Raw genomic sequence first — 24,295 nt, 5'->3', positions numbered from 1 at the left:
ATGCGAAAGTCTGAACACACAACAAAAATTGGTTCTGGTGGTTCTAAATGATTTTTTTTTTTTTTTTTTTGCTTTAATTTATATGCTGCCCTTCTCCAGAGACTCAGGGCGGCTTACAATGTGTTAAGCAATAGCCTTCATACTTTTGTATATTTATACAAAGTCAGCTTATTGCCCCCACAATCTGGGTCCTCATTTCACCTACCTTTGAAAGGATGGAAGGCTGAGTCAACCTTGAGCCTGGTGAGATTCGAACTTGCAGTAATTGCAAGCAGCAGATGTTAATAACAGTGCTTTAGTCCTGTTTTGACTGCCGAAAATGAAAACTGAAACAATAGTTTGGCATTCTAAACTATAGTTACTGCAAACAATGATTTAAAGTTTTAATGTTTGAATTGTCCTATTTATTTTATTTATTTTTTAAATTTTTATACCGCCCCCTCTCCCGAAGGACTCGGGGCGGTGAACAGCCAAAATTAAAAAACATACAATATAAACATTAAAATACTATATAACAAAATTAAATTTATCTTTGGCTACCCCCAATTTAAAACCCCTTACCCATAAAATTCACCAATTAAAATTTTTTAACCCAGCCCGGCTTGCTGAAATAAAAAAGTCTTCAGAGCCCGGCGGAAGGTCCAGAGGTCCAGGATCAGTCGTATCCCTGCGGGTAGCTAGTTGATCAGTCTGAGTGTATATACAAAAATGCTATGATTTGAAAGCTTTTATCCATTTGTAATCTGATATTTGTTTGCATTCCCACTGAAGACTATTATCTTGTATCATGAATTTGTATGTGTCTTGCCTCTTCTGGAGAACTATGATTTGTTGATTTCTGTTAAATAGTAGCTTGATCTTGTATGGTTAAGATAATCTAGTTACCTCGTTACCTAAGCAATCTGTTACCTCTCTTCAAACATAATCAAATATAAATATGTTTCTTTGTAGACTTATCAGGATGAATACTAAATTTTTAAAAAATGAACTTAATTATCAGTGTCAATAAAATAAACTGATGAGTATATAGGACAATATAAGAGGGTTGAAGATTGTTTACTTGCTTGCCTTTTTGGAACATCATGAACTTAGAACTGTTTTGAAACATTTTGAAGTCTATTTCAATTATAAAATATAAAGCACATGCTTTATATTTTACATGTTAAAGTTTGAAATATATGCATATAATTAATATATGTATAGTAAATTGTTCCTTCATTCAGTAGATTTTAGAACTGATATACATAAACCTAAGTAAAACATAACATGTTCAGACCTTGAGTTATGGACTTGTTAAGCCAAAATTTGGTCGGTTTCTGAGCAGTCAATAAGCTTGTCAAGAGACTCCTTTTGCTTAAATATAACCGTTTACTCTGTGTATTATACTAAAAAAGAATTGCTAATGGATAGAGAACCAAACTTCTAAAAATGCTTTTTATATATATGTTTTGATGTGTAATTCCATGAAGTGCTAGAACTGTGAATTCATTTTTTAAAAAATGATAATGTCCGCTACATTGTTTCAGCAATATCATGAGAAGCTATGAAGAACTGTGAATTATTTATTTGTTTATCTCACAGTAATTATTATCTGCCCTAATCCCAAAAGACTGGGAGGCATATAATATCAAACCATTATCCTAGCCTGATTTTGCCAGTATAAGGAAAAACTTCTAAATGGATGATGACTCTACTGATTTAATAATGCTTAGCAGGAGTTATTTAAAGTATATTAAATGAAATTTTTATGATACTAACTTTTTTCTTTTTCTTTTTTAAAAGGACTATCGGACAAAACCATTTTGCTGCAGTGCATGTCCATTTTCCTCAAAGTTCTTTTCTGCTTACAAAAGTCATTTCCGGAATGTTCATAGCGAAGACTTCGAAAACAGGATTCTTCTCAATTGCCCCTACTGTACTTTCAATGCAGACAAAAAGACTTTGGAAACGCACATTAAAATATTTCATGCTCCCAATGCCAACACACCAAGTGGAGGCATCAGCACTTTTAAAGATAAAAACAAGCATGATAGCCTTAAACCTAAGCAGGCTGACAGTATAGAACAAGCTGTTTATTACTGTAAGAAGTGCACTTACCGAGATCCTCTCTACGAAATAGTTAGAAAGCACATTTACAGGGAACATTTTCAGCATGTTGCTGCACCTTATATAGCAAAAGCAAGTGAAAAATCACTCAATGGAGCTGTATCCTTGAGTTCTGGTTCCCGAGAAGAGAGTATGATTCACTGCAAACGATGCCTTTTTATGCCGAAATCATATGAAGCTTTAGTACAGCATGTTATTGAAGACCATGAGCGTATAGGATATCAGGTGACAGCAATGATAGGGCACACTAATGTGGTAGTCCCAAGATCCAAACCTTTGATGTTGATTGCTCCAAAACCCCAGGATAAAAAGCCTATGGGACTTCCTCAGAGATTGGGACCCCTGTCTCCTGGAAATGTTCGTTCTCTTCCATCGCAGCAAATGATAAATCGACTAAATATACCAAAGCCTACATTGAATTCAGGAGTTAATATGATGTCCAGTGTTCACTTACAGCAGAATAACTATGGAGTGAAATCTGTACCGCCAAGTTACGTTAGTCATACAGGACGGCTAAATTTAACTGGTAGCTCCCCAGTGTCTCTATCCCAGCAATCCCTGAAACAGTATCCTCCGAGTGGAAATGGGAGGCCGTACCCTCTTGGAGGAGAACCAAGACCACAGACCTCTGCAAGGTACTCTCTTCAAGCTGCCAACTCGTCTGCACTTTCATCCGGTGCATTGAAATCAACACCATTAGCTCAGTCTCAGGCAGCATCCAGAGGATTAGCCCAGTCCACACCCAAACCCCTTGGAGCAAATGCTACGGCTGCAGCTTCTTCTTCTGTTAATACTTCATCAACGCAGAAATGGAAAATTTGTACAATCTGCAATGAGCTGTTTCCAGAAAATGTGTACAGTGTTCATTTTGAGAAAGAACACAAAGCTGAAAAGGTGCCTGCGGTTGCTAACTACATAATGAAAATACACAATTTTACTAGCAAATGTTTATACTGTAATCGCTACTTGCCCACTGATACATTGCTTAATCACATGTTAATTCATGGCCTGTCCTGTCCCTACTGTCGCTCGACTTTTAATGATGTTGAAAAGATGGCTGCTCACATGCGAATGGTTCATATCGATGAAGAAATGGGACCTAAAACAGATTCCACTTTAACCTTTGATTTGACATTACAGCAGGGTAGTCACACCAATATACACTTACTTGTAACTACCTACAATTTGAGAGATGCCCCTGCTGAATCTGTTGCTTATCACGCTCAAAATACTCCTCCAGTTCCTCAAAAACCACAGCCAAAAATTCAAGAAAAGACAGATTTACCTGTCAAAAGTTCGCCTCAAGCAGCAGTTCCATACAAGAAAGATGTGGGAAAAACTCTTTGCCCTTTGTGTTTTTCCATCCTCAAAGGACCCATCTCTGATGCACTGGCGCATCACTTAAGGGAGAGACACCAAGTTATTCAAACAGTTCATCCAGTAGAGAAAAAGCTCACATATAAATGTATTCATTGCCTTGGAGTGTACACTAGTAACATGACTGCCTCAACTATAACTCTGCACCTTGTCCACTGTAGAGGTGTGGGGAAGACACAAAATGGTCAAGACAAATCTAATATTCCCTCTCGGATAAATCAGTCTCCAGGTACAGGACCTGTGAAACGTACTTATGAACACATGGAATTTTCTCTCTTGAAGAAAAGAAAAATAGATGATGATGATTCGCCTTCAGTTTTTGAGGAAAAGCCTGAAGAACCTGTAGTACTTGCTTTGGATCCCAAAGGTCATGAAGACGATTCGTATGAAGCCCGAAAAACATTTCTCACCAAGTATTTCAATAAACAACCGTATCCCGGTCGAAGAGAAATTGAAAAGTTAGCAGCCAGTCTTTGGCTATGGAAATCTGATATTGCTTCACACTTTAGTAACAAAAGGAAGAAATGTGTTAGAGATTGTGAAAAGTTTAAAATGGGTGTTTTACTAGGATTCAACATGAAAGAATTAAATAAAGTGAAACATGAAATGGATTTTGATGATGAATGGCTGTTTGAAAACCATGATGAAGAGAATTCTAGAGTCAATGCTAGTAAAACAGTTGATAAAAAAATAAACTTAGGTAAAGATAATGAAAGTTCTTCAGACAGTTACGAAAATATAGAAGATGAGTTCAATGAAAGCAATAGTCCTTTTGTAGAAGTTGTTTCTGATCACAAAGCATCTATAATTAGTATAAATGAAAAAACAGATGAAAACATATCTAAAGAGGCCCCCTTGGAAGCCGTGTTGGAGCCTCCAGAAAAAACAGACCAAAAAGAGAATGGAGGCGATTCAAAAATCCAGGAGAGTTGCTCTGCAGTGGAACCAGGAAAGCAAGTGGCTAATGGCTCAGACAGTGAAGGTGACCAAGAAGATCAGGATGATGTTATTGAATGGAAAGATGCAGCATCAGCCTCTGAAAGTGGACCTGGTTCTCAACAGGCATCTGACTTTGAAGATAATATATCTGAAGTGAAGCCCGAAACTTGGACTGATGAATCATCCCAAAGTGAAGATGCTAATAGTAAACCAGGTGCAGAAACTAAATGTGTTGTCTCTGAGAGTGATGGAGACCATTCGAAATGGAAGAATAGTTCCTATGGAAAAGTAGGTGAGTTTTGGTCTAAGGACCAGTCACAATGGAAAAATGCAACAGAAATTAATGAGAAGTTGTCAAACCCACAGATGGAGTGGCAAAATAGCACAATTGACAGTGAGGATGGAGACCAGTTTGACAACGTGACTGATGGGGTTACAGAATCAATGCATAGCAGCCTAACGGGGGTAGAGCTGAGTAGCCAGCAAGCATAAAAGTTGGTCAACTCCATGGCCTCAGTATCTCCCACTTGACAACCGTCTACTTTCATTTACAATGAATGCTAATGTTCATTATAATTGGTACTGCCTTTTGAGTGCAAGGTCATCTGGCTAGTGGCTACAAAGTCACAATTTCTAGTACTTATTTCAAAGTATGCTGTTGGCAAATCTCACTTGAGAGTATGTGCTGTGATGAGCACAGTAACTTAATGTGAAAACTGATATGCTGGTGGCTCCCAGTTCACTGAAGAAAAGGTTTATTTTATCGGCATTTTCAACATTTATTTCACTGTATATGTTCAGCTGTATGTCTTTTTAAACATTACCTTTTCCACATGGTAGTTATAGGGCCAACATAAGAGCTACCAGTTCAATGTGTATAGTAGACTCTGGGAAAATTGTTTTTTCATGTATCATTCTGAATAGTTGAAATGTATATTTGTACAGTCTTTTAGACCTACTCAAGTGATGCTTATGCTATTGTTCTTGTGTATCCATCATAGATTTGGTTCTTTTCCCTTTTTTTTAGTGTTGCCCTGCTGTGTAATAAATGCTGTATCTAGTTTACCTAGCAAAAAGCTTGAAACTGCTATAGTATGAATTTTGACAGACTTAGTTTTTGCACATAACCTTGTACAATCTCAAAGAGGCCAGCAACATAAAATATATCTGGACTCTTATTGTATTATAGAATTTTCTTGTTCTTGAATATCCTTGACATTACAACTGATGACTATGTATTTCAGAGACATTTTCTGAAATCTTTTAAGCTAAAATCACATGCAAGAAACAAGTTTGCAGCTACTAATTTTGACACCTTTTAGATCTGTATAAAACTGTACTGTGTTAAAAGCAGCATACGGAAATGAGTGCTGCATTTTTTTGGATATTTAGTTTTATCTTTAGTTAACACCTCATGGTGTTATTCATTTATACCATCTAATATATAACACATTGTTGTAGTATGGATAATTTTGTGATCTTTATTTCCCCTTTGTATTCATTTAAACATCTAAATAAATTGCTGTATTGTGCTTAATGTAAATATTTGCTTTATTACAAATTCTGAATTACCTGTTTCCCAAGTCAATGTGATGGCTTTTGTTGAAAGAAAACAAAATTCAGATGCTAGAGTTTATGCCTTGAGAAAATTAAGTTATCTACCGAAGTTCTGTATTAACAAACATAAGCTATCTATGTGCAAGCTAGTGTTAATAATCTACTGAACCAAACAGATGTATTAAAATTACAGTACTGTATATGGGTTTGCAGATGCAGCATAATACATCCAAACATTTTAACATTGTTGTTTTCAATGGCAGTTTAAAGATGTGCTTAACATTCCTATTGAAATATTTAAAAGTACTGTCATTTTTTTTGTAAATTGACAGTCCTTAAGATTTGCTCCTTGTAGTAAATCAATGAATGGATTGAATTGTGTCTCATACGCATTGTTTACAGATACACTATTTGAGTTTTCACACAGAATCAATGTATAATATTGAAGGGTGGGGAGTTGGGGCAAATCAACAAGTTTTAACAGTATTGTCAATGTGTATTTTTGCCGTAATCAGGTTTCTACTGTAGCAGAATTAATTGTAGATCATTTTTATAAGGTTTTTAAAAATAATTTGTTAAGTTCTTAAAACGTTTTTCCTTTTTCATAAGATTTTGCTTATATCTAAATGCCTAGCTTTATTGCATTGTGATGCAGTCTGCTGGAGTCAAGTATGTATTTATTGTATGTTCTAGCAGAGGAAAAAAATTGCTAAATCTGTACTGGGGTAAACTTGACAATATTTACATTAATTTTTAGTTAAAAAAATAACTTACGAAAAATATGTTAAAACTTAAAAATTCCACAAATGCTATAACTTTACAATTTGAATTATTGCAGAAAAAAAATTACACATCAATGGTAAAGTAGCAACCTGCACTTTACAGTTTCTGGGAGATTATAAATTGGATATCAAATGACCACAAAATCCAATTCAATTGTCATCCAAGTTGACAATCTGCTATTTATGTTTGGCATGTTGAAAGTATGTTACAGATAATTACCCAAATATCTGTCACGATGGCTCTGGCCCTTTATAAAACACGTTAAGCTGCACCTATTCACCCATGGTTATAGAGCAACACTTACTCAAATGTCTCCCCCCCCCCTCCCCCACAAAGGCTTAAGCAGAATTCCAGAGCTGCAGAAGTTTTCTAACACAGATTAGAAATTTGAAAAGAAAGCATTGGCAGAAGATAAAGGCAAATCATGTATGTATAGTTGCTTAGAAAACAACATAGCTTGTCCATGAAATTCCAAGGTATATTAAAGATTGGCTTGAAGGAGATTTTACTTTTATAGCCTCCCATATTTTTCTTTCTAAGAATACATGGGGAAGTGAGACAACCTTGTAGTTACCAGGAGTTGAGTTCAGCTCTAGGTTATGTTTAAATTGTGTTCGTTTTCTATCCACTGTTCTGATTTGAACAAGGATTTCCTCATCTTCTGAATAGTTACTTGCTATTAGATTGCTTGCCTACCCTTTAGCAGGTCCTGCTACCTTTCATTTATAGTTCCTCTCTTTATGCACAAATATTCCCAAGTCATTTTGTTTCCAGCAAATATATTTTTTGATATGCCTGAGCACCAGATTGCTGATAATTCTTGCAGATTTAAATAGACTGCAGTGACCTTAGAATTCCTGTTTGTCCAGCTTCAAACAATGAAACATTTTAATTTAAACACAACTAACAGTTATGTCCTTAGGGCTATGACCAAAAGTCAAACCATTTTGGAGTTAATAGTTCATAACAATTGCATATATTCTAGTTGCAGACATCGTAAGGAGAAGTGTAAATAGACAATTTTCATTGTATTTTGTTTTGTCTTCAAATCCGTGTTGATTCCTGGTAACTGCCTGGAGAAGTCCTTGTGGTGTTCTGGACAACATTTTTCAGAAATAGCTGGTCACTGCCTTCTTCCTAGGTCTGAGAGACCAAATTTTACCCATCTGATTTTGTGCATAAGGCATAATTAGAATTCCTGGTTTCTAGACAATATATTGCCTTAACTAGTACACCAAACTGGTTTTCATACTGCACACTATATTAATGGTGCATCTTTCCCATGATAATTCTGCCCTAATTCAAATGTAAAATAAGGTGGGAAGGAGAATACCCAAATAGTTTATTTGACTATAATGCAATAAGCATAAATACAAAACTAATGGCTCTGATACTTGCTACCAATACATTTGATAGGAAAATAATCTTCCGTTCTATAAAGTTCAGGCAGGTTATAACTCTGCTGTGCATCTGGAGTACATGTCTGAAACAAAAACAAAAAAGTTAAGTTGGACACCACAGAATTAAAATATTTAATTAAATTGCTTTTAACAACTTATCTGTGTGTGTGTGTATACACACACATAAAATTGGTTTTTGAATACCTAAATGGAAGTAAGGGTATTTAAAAATATTTCAAGTGAAGATAAATTGTATTCAGAAGTTACACATTCAATTGTATTAGGACATTTAAATGAAACTATTTTTTGCTTTTGACTTCCACTGAGCTTTTCCTGAATGAAGGTTATAAATTAAGGCCGTATTTAACTGAACCAACAAACTTCAAATTGAACCAATCCCCTCTCCAAAAATGCAAGGGGAGAAAACCCCATATTCATTATTACTGTAGTTTGGGGCAAAGACAATGCTGACCCTTTTATTTTAAGTTTTGTTTATGTGGCAAAGATTTCTTCATTATTTCTAACAAGTTAAGTTTAAAATCCTTGCTTTTCTCCACTGCAGATTGCAATACAGAGGTTCTGAATGCCAAAAAAGGATCAAAATTAGCTCTTGAGAATTGTGTAAAACAAAGCTTTTGATGCACAGTACAGAAGTAAAGGGACTCATTAATCAATAGAGAGATGATGTGCCAGATGCCTGTGTGAAAAGTTCATCGCCTCATGTTTTTCCCCCAGCTCTGTCTTAGACCCCAGAAATCGGATGAGTTGAACCTGCACAGAAATTTAATTTTGTTGTAAAGTTCACTTGCTTTGTGCTCATTTGTGACTTATGTGATAGATTTCTGGACATATTCAGTCACATTTACCCAAGCAAATTCATTACAGAATAAATGGAATGGTTATACAGAGTACAACAGGTGTAGTGTCAAAAGCAGTACTTTATACAGTGATTTTTTAATCTCTGTTATGTATATGAGTAAGACCTAGAGGGATTATATAAATTCTATAATCAAAAATATCTTCCTAAAGCATAATTGCTGCCATCATTTATTGCTTTTGTCAGTAACCATTTCCAAACGCTCAACACGTGGACCTTTTGGGAGACATAACAGCCAGCGTAAATCTTATTCTTGACCTTATAGGTAGGCCTCAATTTATAACAGTTTGTTTAGTAACTGTTTGAAGTTACAATGCCACTGAAAAAAGTGACATGACTTTTTCACCCCTTTTGCAACTTTCTGGCAAAGTTAATGGGGAAGTCATATTCACTTAACTATGTCACTAACTATTGCAATGATTCGCTTAACTGTCACAAGGTTGTAAAATGGGGCAAATTTCACTTAACATCTATCTCCCTTAGTAACAGAAATGTTGGGCTCAATTGTGGTCATAAGTTGAGGACTACTTATATTCTGCTTTAGGTTCAATGCACAGGTTTCATGATTCCAGTTATGCTTTCAATAAAACATTGGGAAACTACATTTAATGCATTTTTTAAAAAAATCCCATCTTTAATTTGATACAATGAAGTTATACTGACAGACCAAGATGTCAAAAGGGAAAATCCTCAACTGCCGCTCCTGTAACATGTAAAAGATCTGAATGACAAATGGAAGATGTGTATTTATGTACAAAGGTAGGAATACCACTCATGTGATACCCAATCCATTCTTAATGCTTTGCTTCTGTGCCCTTAAAGCATCTATATTTTGCTGATTTACTCTGAAAGAACAAGTCACTTGAGAAAGCAGGCTGCCTTGTATTTTTGTGAGGTATCAAATAGGCAAAACTTGGCATTTTGCTATTCTCTCCCTCTAAAGTACCTCTGTGGGTTATTAAATAGAACTTAACATTAAAAATGTTGATGGGCTACTTCTGCATTGTAGATCATGCAGATGCCTGCTGCTCTCACTTAGAAGTTGGAGCATGCAACCAAAGCATCTCCATACTGCTCAACTAGATTAGCATGGGCTTTTCAATGAATAAAATAGGTCACTGTTTCAGTCTGCCTCAATATTGGAAAAGGGTTTCAGAAATTCTGCTAACTCACAGAGAGTCTTTATGGATCAACCATAACATTTGCATTTTGTTATGGAAGATTTACTGAAGAATGAGCCTATTTAGTCATATTGAACACATAGAACTAGAAGTTTCTGGAGATGTCATAAGTGTCAACTCTGAAGCGAACCTGACTGGGCCCATTTTGGAGGCCTCAGGGTTGCCACAGTGCGATGAAGGGATAGGGAAGGGGAACATAGTTAGATGGGGGTTTGTAGCCAAAACAAAATACTTTCCTGTGGGAACCAAGGACATTCCAACAGGTAGCTGGGGGGAGGAGGAGTCCGGTCACCGTGCGACCAGCCAGCACCTTGATTGGACAATGTGACTGATAGTTTGGGGAGAGGGGGAACTTTCACCAGTTTGTGCCAATGTGGTATCTCCAACAAAATTGTTCTTTGAGGAACTTGCTTGCCTCGGAGTTCTGCTTTCTATGGAGTTACTACTTGGAACCTTGACAAGAAGTAGGGAAAGAGAGCAGCAACCTACTGCTATCGTCTGTCAACATGAAATGGAAGCAGTGTCTCTGAAAATAAGAAATCTATGCCTCTAAGGCAGTTTCTCAACATTGGCAAGTTTTAGGATGTGTGGACTTCAATTCCCAGAATTCCCCAGCTAGCGGGAGTTGAAGTCCAAATATCTTAGAAAGTTGACAAGGTTGAGAAATACTGCTCCAAGGGGCTTTCCTGTCTTCATTTACGTAGGTAAATGAGGTTCTTCCTTGTGGGAAGAACCGGGCAGCAGAAACAAAATAGAAAACATTGGGTACTTATCAAAATAGTTCCAAAATCCCAATGCTTTACTTAAGTAGTTCTTTTGCAACTGAAGCAGCACTGCAGTGCATCTTCCTTCACCTCTTCAACCTGCGCTAGGAATGACACTGCATGATACTTCCCTGCAGACTGATACTGTTTTAAGCTGTTGCCAAGGAGCTATGCAGGAGCATTCCACCTCTCAAGTTTTCAACCTGCATCTCCTCAGCAACCATAAAGTAGCAGCAGCAGAAGCAAGTTCTCGTAGGTGACAATTGACAAGTGGTGCTCTATGCGAATACTCCTGAAGCATTCCTTACTCCTGGCTTTTTCTACACTCAGCATTTACTCTCCCTGTCAATGAAACAATAAGCAGCTACAGGGTGGATGGTAGGCTCTCATACTTTCATCTCTGGCACCAGGCTGATGGTGTGGAAAAATTCTGAGGCCTACTAAGTGTGGTGAAGAATGTGCCCCAGATGGTGTGTGGAAGAGGGGCCATCTGCCTCCTGGTTGAGTAAAGGAATATCCTGTTGTGTTGCTGTGTGCAGCTCAAGTAACTACACACCAAAACAAAGTGGCTGGAAACCACCTAGGACAATGATGGCTAACTTTTTCTGGACTGAATGCCCAAAGCGCATGTGCGAAACCCCCAAAATGGAATGCATACGCAGGCCCTGTGCATGTGCCCTGCCCCCCGTGCATGCAAGTACGCTCTCCCCCGCATGCATGGCAGAGACCTGAAGACTAGCTGGCCAGCGGGAGGTGTGCATGCATGCGCAGCAGAGCTGAACTGGGGAGACGGCTCGTGTGCCATCAGAGAGGGCGCTGTGTGCCACCTCTGGCGCATGTGCCATAGGTTCACCATCACAGCCCTAGGACTTCTGCAATTCTTTTTAGAGAAGAATGTCAACGCTCCCACTTCTGAGATAGCAGCTAGCTCCTTTCTTTCTTCATTGACAAAAGATAAATGACTGCCCAAGTTAAAATACTAAAAATACAAGATAAGAACACCTTCCCCCCCCCCAAAAGAAAGCACCCTCTACCTTCACATGCTTTACTTCCCCTTACGAGACCAGACTGCCCACTGGAATATTGCAAGAATCAATAGGCAGTCTTAAGGATTAAGCCTTTTGCTTCCGAAGACAGCTGACCCTTTCTCCTTTTCTGAGAGATAAGCAATACTGGCTAAGAAAAGAGAAATACATTCACATGCTTTTGCTCAGTCTTGGCGCTAAATTACTCTAATACATTGCATTTGTATACTCAAACTCCTGAAAGCAACTTAAATAGAAGAAGTTAACTTGGCACAAGATTTCCAACTAAGTAACGAGGGAGCTATTAACTAGCATGGACAATCCTGATCTACTTAGAAGCAACCTCTTGTAATCAGCTACAGTAACAACAGCCTTAATACTCAAAATATCTGAACAGCCTAATGCACTATGATTTAAAATCAGATAGCACAATATGAAACAGGCAGTGAGCCCTCTACTGAACAATGTACACTGATCATGCTAGGCCCAATAACATTTTACAGATAGCAGATACAATGAACAATAACTACCAGTTTTATATCTGCTAGGGATAGTAGATGAGAGCAGGCTTTCTAAGCATGTAGGTCTAGGACACCAGATATTTCAGCTAAGGATGGGAAGTGAAAAATCTCCTCTCAAATTCATGCTTACTCCCTCTCTTGGCAATACTTAACACAAAACACAAATAAAACTTTAGCAAGAGAATTTATTTTAATGTTAAATACGCATTCACAAAACCCAATTCATAGGTACAAAAAAAGATGCAAAAAGAACTGATAAGCAGATTTCCTAACAGAAAGCATGTTTAACATTTGCTAAGGAATGAGGATTTCCCTAATGATTACTGCAAATATTTTTTTAGAGAGCAGCAGGCAATAGGAACCTCCATCACTTTCACTGATAGAAAAAAAATGCCATGCAAAGAAATATGGAGCCACGGAGAACCCTAACAATGGTTGGATCATACAATCCCAGTTATCGTATCCATTAAGAAGCATCCTTCAAAATGTTATTGCATATCACTTTTGGCATGGATGTGCAGTTTTTTCTATGCTGGGCTGCAGATGGTTTCTGAGTAATGTGCCAGGAGGCATTCTCCCAAAAACAGTTAATGTGACCAGGACAAAAACAAAGTATGCTTTCGTTTTATATGAATGGCAATTGAAATATGAACAGCTAGTAAGAGTAGTCTCTTGTCATGTATTTATTAATTTCTCCTCTATCCAATTAAAATCACAATTTGATTCCAACTTTTTCAAGATTCTAGGGTTTTCTAGGAGCCATATACTGCCAAGAGGCACACATGATACATCTCTCTTCTCTACTACCCAAAGCTAAATTTGAATCTAAAAAAAACAGAAGAAGCTCAAATCACCTGGGCCAAAAGATACTATTACCATATTCTCTGATTTTTTAATTACATTACAAAACATAGAACTAGATTGCTGTTGTAAACCTATATGATGATAAACTCGACTCATTTTTTTAAATCTATATTTGTGATTAACCTGACAACCTTACTATGTCTACTATCACTCTGGATTTTGTACAAGGAGAAGTTGGCTCTTGCTTCTACATAGAATGTGCAGCTGGAACACCAAATAAGATGTGAGGTTGTTGGCTGAAAACTATATAGCAATTTAAAAAACAACAACAATGTGGCTGCTTCAATAAAAAACATTTAAAAGGTATTTGAGACATCCAAATCTGGTTCATGCTTCTGAAGCAATAAGTGATTCTTCCACCTTGATGACCAAAAATCAGGAGTCTGGCAGTACCTTTTCTAACTAGCCAATTTTATTACAAAGCATGAGTTTTCCTGAACTGCAGTTTTCTTCATCAGATGCAACTAGCCATCAAACTTTTTGGAGGAAGTGATAAAAGAGTGCAGAACAAATCCCCAACCCCATTCAACACTGGGACAGCTTTGCTGGTTAGAAGCAAATAAAAATAGTTGGTGTACAGCTACAGGAAGACTCTCATTCTCTCTCTCTCTCTCTTTCTCTCTCTGTGTGGAATTGGCACTGCAACTGAGGGGGAAGGGCACTCAGAACGGAAACCACAGAAATCATGGCGACTTCTGCAGGCTGAGCTCTTCCTGCTAGTAACTACCTGAAGAACTGTAATAGCAACTGCTGGTCACAGCAACTGCCCCCAAAATAACAATAATAATCCTAGCTAGCCTTTTCCAGGCAGACTAGGAAAGCTTTGTTACTCTGTTACTCCTACACACATATCTAAGCCACAGAGCTCACTGTAACAGCATTGCCAAAAAGGCATTAAGAGTTGTTAACCTAACTTTGCGAAGTTTTTTCTCCGGTAACACTGTACTGCTAACTAGGGCATACAAAACCTTTGCCAGACCAATCCTTGAATACAGCTCCTCTGCCTGGAATCCACACTGTATATCATCATTAATACATTTGAGCGCAGTGGTAGGTTTCAAATTTTTTTACTACCGGTTCTGTAAGCGTGGCATGGCTTGGTGGGTGTGGCAAGGGAAGGATAGTGTAAAATCTCCATTCCCACCCCACTCCAGGGGAAAGATACTGTAAAATCTCCATTCCATCCCCAATCCAGGGGAAGGTTACTGCAAAATCCCCATTTCCTCCCGATCAGCTGGGAGTTGGGAGGCAGAGAATAGATGTGGGCGGGGCCAGTCAGAATTTTTACTACCGGTTCTCTGAACTACTCAAAATGTTCGCTGCTGGTTCTCCAGAACTGATCAGAACCTGCTGAAACCCACCTCTGATTGAACAGGTCCAGAGGTATTTCACTGAGAGGAGTATTCCTCTCCTCTGCTCACAATAGAATCCTTTATGCCACCAGGCCTGAAATTTTGGGCTTGGACAACCTTGAACTACGCCGCCTACAATCTGACCTAAGCTTAGTATACAAAATTGTCTGCTACAAAGTCCTGTCAATGACCAGTTCAGCTTCAACCACAATAATACATGGGCAAACAATAGATACAAACTCAAGGTAAACTGCTACAAACTCGATTGCAGAAAATACTACTTCAGCAATAAAGTAGTCATGCCTGGAATGCTCTACCTGACTCCGTTGTTACTTCCTCAAACCCCCATAGCTTTAACCTTAAACTGTCTACTGTGGATCTCACCCCATTCCTAAGAGGTCTGTAAGGGGGCATGCATAAGCGCACCAGCGTGCCTACTGTCCCTGTCCTACTGTCCCCATTTATTTGTACTCATTTCATGTGCTCATGTCCACGTTTATACTTATACCTATTATCTCGTACATGTTTGACAAACTAAATAAAATAAAAATATCCAAAAATGATCCATATTCATATTTAGTGGCAACACAACCTGGAAATGGAATCACTTGACATTACACTGCTTTTGTTGCCAGGATCATCATCAGCCAGGATCATCATCTACTTCCTAAAATATGTATTAACCCTCCAACTGCATGGAATCCAACACTTATGCAAAGATAATTTTTTTAAATGGCTTCATTTCTTAGGCAGCAGAGAGCAATGGCATTTATATAGGCTAGCACCTGATTGTCTCTGCTTCCCTTTAAGTCTTCAAGGTTTCATTAAACCAATGTTTCTCAACCACGGTGCCTTGAAGATACGTGGACTTTAAGAAATATAGCCTTAAATTCAAACACACAACTTTGATTTCATGTCTTGGTTAGTAACTGATTCCTATTGTGCTGGCTAACTAGATTATGAAAAATAAATAGTAGTTATTCTTTCTAATAAACAGACTTCTAAGCCTTTCAGATCAAGCCACTATGTTTATCACTGGGGTTGGCTGAACAATTTGGAATGAAATTTGTTATAGTTCATCTGCCTTGTAATCTCTTGTTATTTTGTCTTCTACAGTATGCTAGCTGGGACATTCTAATGTTGAAGTCCATCCATCTTCTCATGCCAAGACTGAGAAACTGCTCTGAGATGGCCACAATCTGAAGCTATAAACCTCACTCTCTCATACCACTGTTCTCCTGAAACTAATATTTAGAGCAGGGGTCTCCAACCTTGGCAACTTTAAGACATGTGGACTTCAACTCCCAGAGTTCCCCAGCCAGCTTTGCTGGGAGTTGAAGTCCACATGTCTTAAAGTTGCCAAGGTTGGAGACCCTGATTTAGAGACATGCCAGAGGGAACACTGAATCTCCCTGAATTTATCCAATCCCTTTTTACTCATACATTTTTACAAAGCCATTTTCATGTCAGAACTACCCTGTTTCCCCTAAAATAAGACATCCCCTGATAATAAACCCAATCGGGCTTTTGAGCTCATGTGCTAAAATAAGCCCTCCCCGAAAATAACCCTCCCCGAAAATATTTAAATGCATGCGTAGCCGGTCCCCACCATTTTCTCTGGTGAAGGTTAGGGAGACAGAGCTGGAAATTGGGTAAGAGAGCAAGAGGAGCCCCGTCTTGCTTCATGCGCCCCAAAATAATAAGACATCCCTGAAAATAAGGCCAAGAGCCTTGGTAGTACAGTGGTCTAAGGCACCCTGTCATTAAGCTGGTTATTAAGACCAGATGCCTGCACTTACTGCAGGTTCGAATCTCGCCAAGGCTCAAGGTTGACTCAGCCTTCCATCCTTTCTAAGGTAGGTAAATTGAGGACCCAGTTTGTGGGGGCAATAAGCTGACTTTGTATAAATATATAAAAGAATGAAGGCTATTGCTTAGCGCATTGTAAGCCGCCCTGAGTCTCCGGAGAAGGGCGGCATATAAATCAAATTAAAAAAAAAAAAAAGCGCTTATTTTGGGGTTCAAAAAAATATAAGACAGGGTCTTATTTTTGGGGAAACACGGTATTGAAACTTCCTGGAATTATAAATCCAAGTGTGGTTAAATCATATGATACTTAGCAATAATGGGGAGACCAAATAAAGACAATGATTCTGACGTTCTTGCAATGTATATAAAAATATTTTTAGAAGATCATATAACAGTTTGGCTTGCAAGTGTGACTCTGATAGTGGTTTCTCAAAATAATTTTAATTTTTGTTTTGAACATAAGTCTTTACCCTTAAAGTTACCCCCTCTAATATAGGATGCAGTGTCTGGCAGGACACCAGAATAGCAGCTAGTTTACAGAGTATACCACATCATTATATGGAACTAAATTTTAAGGGCAAATCGATCTAACTTAGCAAGCAAGATGCTTTAAGAAAAGTATATATCATGAAAACATTGATTAGACACTGGAATAAGTAAGAAAAAATGTTAAGTAAGGATCACAAGGCATGCTTTTGGAAGGCCAGCAAATCCCAAATCAAACTGAGCTGAAAACCTAACAACATTACAAGGCAGAAACAAGATACATTTGATGCTTGAATTAAAAAATACTTACTGGATTTAAAACAAGGAATACAAAAGCTTGACAGTTTTGAGGCAGTGATCAAAATGTCACAAAGATCGATAATATGCTTGATTAATGACTGAGAATCTCAAATAGGATTCATTTATATGACTGGATTAGATTTCTTTGGAAAAAAGCTGTGTTATGTATAATTAACAGTACTGCTATGCAAACAAAGTACATGCCATGATTCCCTGACCTACTGATTTGCCTTGGAGTGGCTAATAATTCAGATTAATTTTCTCCCAAGTTCTGAAACTCATAGGCAGCCTCTGGCTAGAGAAAAAAAATCTTTTCAGACTCCAATAAAGGAGAATATTTGTAGCTCAGGATTGAAATGAGGGATCCTTGGTGCTCTCTGAGCTTTGTTGTTTTCTTGCAAATGTTTCATTACCCAAACTAGGTAACATCATTAAGTGCTGGTTTGGGTAATGAAATGTCTGCAAGAAAACAACCAAGCTGAGAGACCATCAAGGATCCCCCTTTTTCTGATTAGCTATCAGTGATTATAAATTGTATAAACAAAATCATAGCTGTGAGGTGGACAGCGATATAAATTGAATAAATAAATAATTATTAGGCTTCTCGTATGAGAACCTTTAATTTCCAGAGCTCATTGCAAGCAAGAAATTCATACAGCTGGCATAAACAACCTACCCCCATGATGGTGAACCTATGGCACACGTGCCACAGGTGGCATGTGGAGCCCTCTCTGCAGACACGCCAGCTGTCGCCCAGTTCAGCTCCACCCCGCATGCGTGTCCACCTACTGCCAGTCAGCTGAGTTTTGGGTCTCTGCCACGCATGCACAGGAGATGCGTGCACATGCGGGGAGAGCAAGGGGGTGCGATGCACACACACACACACACACACACACACACACACACACACACACACACCCTTGCGGCCCATTTTGGGCCTAGCAGGCCACCCTGAAGCCTCCTGGGCTGGCCTGTTTTTGGTCCCAGGAGGCTGCAGGGAGGCCTGTTAGGCCCAAAACGGGTTGTGGGAGGAGGGGTGTGGCGCGTCCCTTGGGGCCCATTTTTGGTCCGAGGAGGCTGCAGGGAGGCCTGCTAGGCCCAAAATGGGTCGTGGCAGGGGTGGTGCGCCCCTCGTGGCCCATTTTTGGTCCCAGGAGGCTGCAGGAAGGCCTGCTAGGCCCAAAACGGGGTGGGGGTGGGGGTTGCATGCACATGTGCGGGAGGGAGGGGCGTGGGGGGAGCCGCACATGCAGTGCATTATGGGTGTAGGCAAGTGGGCGAGCTGTTGCGTGCACACATGCACACTTTCGGCACGCAACAACAAAAAGGTTAGCCATCACTGACCTATCCTGTCTCGAATAGATATGTGATGAGAAAGAAAATGTGTTATCACTACTCCTTATTTTGACTCCTGCTCACTATCAGTGGACAATGCAGCCCTCAACAGATTATTTTTGCAAGAATTTTCTCACAACATACTGTAATAAAGTCTGCCTTAATGTACATGGAGGGAAAAAAACTACTAAGAAGAGAGCATCAGGAAAATAATTATGATAATAATATTCAAATTGCATCTGCTAAGAACTTATTCCAAATACCTACAAATCTTACAACAGCTTAGGGCATTGTAAATGCTGTACAGACCTCTACAGTTTTTGTTTGTACTAATTTGATATGCCAAGAATATATGGAATTTTTTGTGAAAGCCAAACTTTCCCCCTCCCCACAGACACAAAATACAATCATCTTACTGTATTACCTTTCCCAAAAGCATTAGGCTTGCAAATCATTACCAGATTTAGGGGAAAGAAAAGTACCTTAGTTTTATTGTACAAGTTATGGGCATGAATATCAATTACAAGTGCAAAATACAACCCTGATTCAGTCCTGTATTAATTTATGCTGCTGTTTTTTTAGGGGTAGAGAAATTTCTTTGTAAAATCAAATTCTAATTTTTAAGAATAATTACTCTAAATGTGCAATGCAAATGTACAGGAAAACAATATCAATTTTATTTAGGCCCAAAAGCAAGTTACAAACATAATCATAATAATCTGCACGTTACAAAAAAACTTGGCATTGAATAAAAAATATAATAAATAAAATAATTAGATGAATATTGCATAATAGACTGGAGCAGCTCATTGATTTGTTATTAAAAGCATTGCTTTTATAGCCATAGTTAAATAACTGGCTTTTACTAATATGAGATAATAATAAGATACTAATACAGAGCAGAGTCATTACTAATAAACTATAAACGCTATAAACACTCCACAGAAAAATAGTGCCACCAATGGAATCAAAACGAATCTGTTTTGTACATGCTTTTATATTTTTACCAATTTGACACTAACACTAACATGAGTAGAATATCCAGTTCTTGATTATTCCTCAGGGGGTCATGAATGGCTGAACCCCTAAGTGTAACAAGCGTTTGAAGTGCAACAAATCAATTAACTCGTAAGCAGTATTTAACTAGTTGCAAGTTCATGAAAGAAATTTACATCATCCTTAAAATCAGCATCGAAAGGCTCTGGCTATATTTTGTCTGCTAAGACTTGCCATCTGCTCATGTTGCATTTTCACCTCAGGAAATAAATTAGAATTGTAAAACAGACAGACAGACAGACAGACACAAGTACACACACACACTTTTAGTTAATGGGGAGCTACTGTGCGTTTTTATATGCAAAGATGAAAAAAGCAAAGGAGACAGGCACCATCACTGGAAAGCTGAACCCGAATGGAGGGAAGGGAAGTGCCTTGTTAGTTTATTTTGCTTATTTTGTAAGAACAACTCTGGGAAATGCCTTGGACAGAGAGAAGAAGGAAGAAAAGTGATTAGGCATATTTGATCCTCCGTCAGCCGGAAATTTGCCTTGAGGAGAAGGTCTGTGGAGGAAGATGGGGGAAGGGCAGCATGCTAAGGGGAGAGCAAGGAGTTTACAGATCAGTTCAACATTTGGACTCCTGCAGGCTATGATGGAGAACAGCATCTTTGCTACAATCACCATTACCTCACAAGCAAAACTGGGAGCTGCTATAAAAAATGCCATCTTCCCCAGCAAAAACTTACCCTACACTCATACCCTACCTTTACCCCTACTCCTACCTCACCCCCCATGACCCCAGACTTTCTTGGACTACAAATAATCCTTGACTTACAACCACTATTAAGCCCAATGTTTCCGTTATGAAGCAAGAGAGTTGTTCATTGAGTTTTGGCCCATTTTATGACCCTTCTTGCCATGGATTTTAAGTGAATCATTGTAGTTGTTAAATTAGTGACATGGTTGTTAAGTGAATCTGGCTTCCCCCATTGACTTTGCTTGTCAGGTCACAAAAGGTGATCACATGATCCCGAGACACAGCAACAGTCATAAATACATGCCAGTTGTCAAGCATTTCAATTTTGATCACATGACCATGAAGATGCTGGTCGTAAGTGTGAAAAATAAGTGCTGTTGTAATTTTAAACAGTCACTAAGCAAATGTTTATAAGTCAAGGACTATCTGTATTATCAAGTGCATTCACAAACTTAATTACTCCAAAGAGTAATTTAGAAATTAGAATTAAATAGCAGTTTGTTTTTTATTTTTGGTTTAAGGTAACTAAACTACTACTATGGAAAGGATCAAATTGCCTCTCAGCTTGATCCAATCCAACTTAAGCATATTCTTTCTCTTTCTTTTAAAAATATGGCTACTAAATCTGAACAGACAGTGGGGAAGGTTTTCCTTTTATCATTAATTTATTATCATTTAATAAAATGGGCAGTTTCTAAATTTAATAAGTAAACAAAATTAATTCTTGATTCTATTACTTTATAAAGCTCTAAGCAGAAAGATAGCGCTCTAGAAAATACAGTGCAAATAAAAAGCAGTGCAATCTCCTTGAATTATCAAACAAGCTCCCACAGATGTGTTAGCATAATACCTTCTGGACTTTCATAATATAAAACAATAGTAATGATATGGATGGGCAACTCCCTAGGCTATAATGGATTTGGTCAGCATGTTATGTGAACCAAGCCATAACTTAAACCATAAAATAATGTGTTATGTGAACATCAGAAGTGTGTTTGGTTAACCAGCCCAACTATATTTATTAACTTAGCCTCTTGATATTTACACAGAGCTTGGGGGTTATTCTCACAGCAATTTTATCTTTTTAGTGTCTATTTCTTTTCCATCTCTGTCTTGATAAGTTTAAATCAGATTTCATTAATGAAGCAAGAAAATATATTTCTGACAGATTTCAGCTTTTTATTAATTATTAATTAATAATAATAATGTTATAGTGCATTAACATTAGGAGTTCAACCAACTGATTTGAAACTTTTTTAAAAAGTGTAAACAAACAGTCCAGACATTTATATAAACTAAAATACATGTGCAACCGACAACATAGTAAAACTAATATTATATACATACATTCTTAAAGGTTTAAACACATTTTAAGATCCAAATTGGGTAACAGATGTAAAGGCATTGTATTTTTTAAAGTCCTGAATTTGGAGGTAGACATATTTTGAAAAATTATTGTTGATTATACAACAATAGTACAGCATGTCCATTGGGACTGGGCAGCTAATAAATTTGAATAAAGAAATATTGCATTTTGTTTGTAAAAAATTCTGGATTTTGTTCCTCTAATTTCAGGGCAATCATTCATTCTAAGATTTTGGGGAGTTACTTCTAATGAACGTAAATGCAAAATTGAGCAAGGTGCAAAGCAATGGTCTGATTCAGCATATTATCATCCCATGTTCAACTTCATGCCATATACATCAAGATTCAACAGGCATCTTCTGAGCAGGGATATTGCTGTATCGCAGTACAAACTAATTTTGTTTCATACCTCATGCAGAGTCAGTATTACCTATGCCCAGCAGGATGTTTATAGTCAGGGCAGAGTAATGAATCCTGCAAAAATGCCACAAGTCTCTCTTCTTGAATAAGTACTTTGGACTCCCCTCTCCTTTAATTAATTTCATCCCAAGGCATATTAGCAGTTCTCTAACTGGACCACTTTTTGATCACAGCTATAAATTGCCAGTCAAAACGTCATTTCATTCCGGAGCACATCAGCAGTGATGTGATTTTCAGAATGGAGTTGTCCCTGAGGGCAACAGCAGAATAATAACAGTTTTGCAACCAAGCTGAACAATATTACTCTGAATTAGAATCACTTTTTGAATACATACCTTTCTGATATTTTGTAGAAATGCTCAATATCTTCATGAGACAGGGAACTAGGGAAGGGATGAAAAAAATAGATTTTTTTTCCTTTCACTATCATATGGCTCTAGATCAAGGGTGTCAAACTCAAGGCCCGCGGGGTGCTTAGATCTGGCCCGCGGGGACACCCTGGAAACAGCAAAGGACCAGCCCATGGTGCCTCTGCCACCAGAAATGGAGCTCGGGAGGTTCTGTGTGCGGCCCTCCAGAACTCTGTTTTCATTGGCAGATGGTTGCAGGAGGCCCATTATAGCTGAAAATGGAGCTTGGGAGCCCGTTTTTGCTGGCAGAGTACTCGAGACATTGAGCTGGCCATGCCCCCCCCGTCCCCTCCCAACCCCCTCCCCCCAAGGTCAATCACAACGCTGACACGGCCCTCAATGAAATCAATGCTCTAGATGTTTATAATCCTGGGATAACTAATAGGTGCAAAAAAAAGGGGGGGTGGGGGTGTCCCACCTGCTTTGCCACAACTTCACCTGAGTTCTCTTTAAATAATTAAATCCACCCCAAATTCCTCCACTTTGTTCCCCTGAACAATGAAGTTTATTATATTGTTAAATATAAATGGATTTTCTAGATTCAAAGGCAGAATAGCCCTGGATATTCAGTTCTGGGCATACGTATCTTTATCCATTTAGATGACTGCCAACATCATGGAAATAATTTTCAGTAATATAGTATAAGAGAACTGATTTCTGCTCAACAACTACTTTTCATAAAACACGGAAGAACAGAAGATGCACAATTTCAGGTCTCCATCCTACCATTTGGGTTTGGCCTTAAATAGTAGAATGTATTTCTCTCCACAATGCATCACACTGTGTACTTTTGAAAGTGGTTAAAGAATTAAATGATTTAGCATGAAATATCCCTGATGCCCAGTAAATTAAGAAAATGCATAATCTGATGGGTAATAACACTTGTAAAAAAAAATGTAAGCATTGATCTGATTGTTCTTTTACTTCTAATCTCTTTTCCATAAAAACCTCTACTTTCCCTAAATCTAAAATGTAAAAGCTCAGCTCTAATTCCTTGGGTTGCAGGAAGGCAACAACACAACTTGTACATTCCTCATATTCGAAGGGAATCCAAAGGAATATGCCACTGCAGGCTTACTGTATGTACCATGAAGTCATTTTCAATTCTTGGAGTTCACATAGATAAACTTTCTCAATGACAACCTGTTCCATACCTGGTCTTTCAGAACTCCCAAAAGTGCACTCACTATCACTGTAACAATTCATCCATATTGTTGCTGGTCATTGTCCTCTTGGCTTTCCTTCCACTTTAGACCCTTTTCCAGAAAGCTGGGTCTTTGCATAATGATGTAGGATAACTTGCATTTGGTCATTTGCGCTTTGAGTGAGAACTCCGTTTGTTTGATGATCTTTCAGTTTGTTTTCTTGGTTGTCCATATTCTCAAGATTCTTCTCCAACAGCAAAGTTCAAAAGCATTCAATGCTCCTTCTATTCTGCTTCTTCAAAGTCCAACTTTTGCTTTCATAGCGCACCACAGGGAATACCATTGCTTGCATGATTCTGATCTTTGTAGGTATAGAGACATCACTGCCTCTGAATATCTTTTCCAAGCTTTACATGGCTCCTCTACCGAGTATTCATTTGTAGCATATTTTTTCACTTTTGTTCCTTTATTATTGATAGTTGATCCTAGTATGCAGAAACTATCTATCACTTCTTTATCTTTAT

General features: G+C 38.1%; 2 protein-coding genes across 6 annotated transcripts in view; one reads left to right on the top strand and one right to left on the bottom strand.

The window, feature by feature from the left end:
* Window positions 1-5,965, top strand: part of ADNP (activity dependent neuroprotector homeobox) — a 47,236-nt gene extending 41,271 nt beyond the window's left edge. For all 3 annotated transcript variants that reach the window (XM_070941750.1, XM_070941751.1, XM_070941752.1), the window contains one exon: window positions 1,783-5,965. In XM_070941750.1, coding sequence (XP_070797851.1) covers window positions 1,783-4,914 — 3,132 coding nt within the window. In that variant the 3' untranslated portion in view covers window positions 4,915-5,965. The remainder of the gene's footprint in view (window positions 1-1,782) is intronic.
* A 2,127-nt stretch (window positions 5,966-8,092) lies between these two features.
* Window positions 8,093-24,295, bottom strand: part of BCAS4 (breast carcinoma amplified sequence 4) — a 45,859-nt gene continuing 29,656 nt past the window's right edge. For 2 of the 3 annotated variants that reach the window (XM_070941753.1, XM_070941755.1), the window contains one exon: window positions 8,093-8,245. In XM_070941753.1, the coding sequence (XP_070797854.1) occupies window positions 8,141-8,245 (105 nt within the window). In that variant the 3' untranslated portion in view covers window positions 8,093-8,140. Of the gene's footprint in view, window positions 8,246-22,551; window positions 22,600-24,295 lie in introns of all 3 variants that reach the window. The other variant, XM_070941756.1, reaches the window with a different exon arrangement.

Source organism: Pituophis catenifer, unplaced genomic scaffold (assembly GCF_029215685.1).
Source record: "Pituophis catenifer annectens isolate HBS135680 unplaced genomic scaffold, rPitCat1.0.hap2 SCAF_3, whole genome shotgun sequence".
NCBI lineage: Eukaryota > Metazoa > Chordata > Lepidosauria > Squamata > Colubridae > Pituophis > Pituophis catenifer.
Note: the sequence above shows the minus strand (reverse complement) of the source record. Positions and strands in the feature narration are given on the sequence as shown.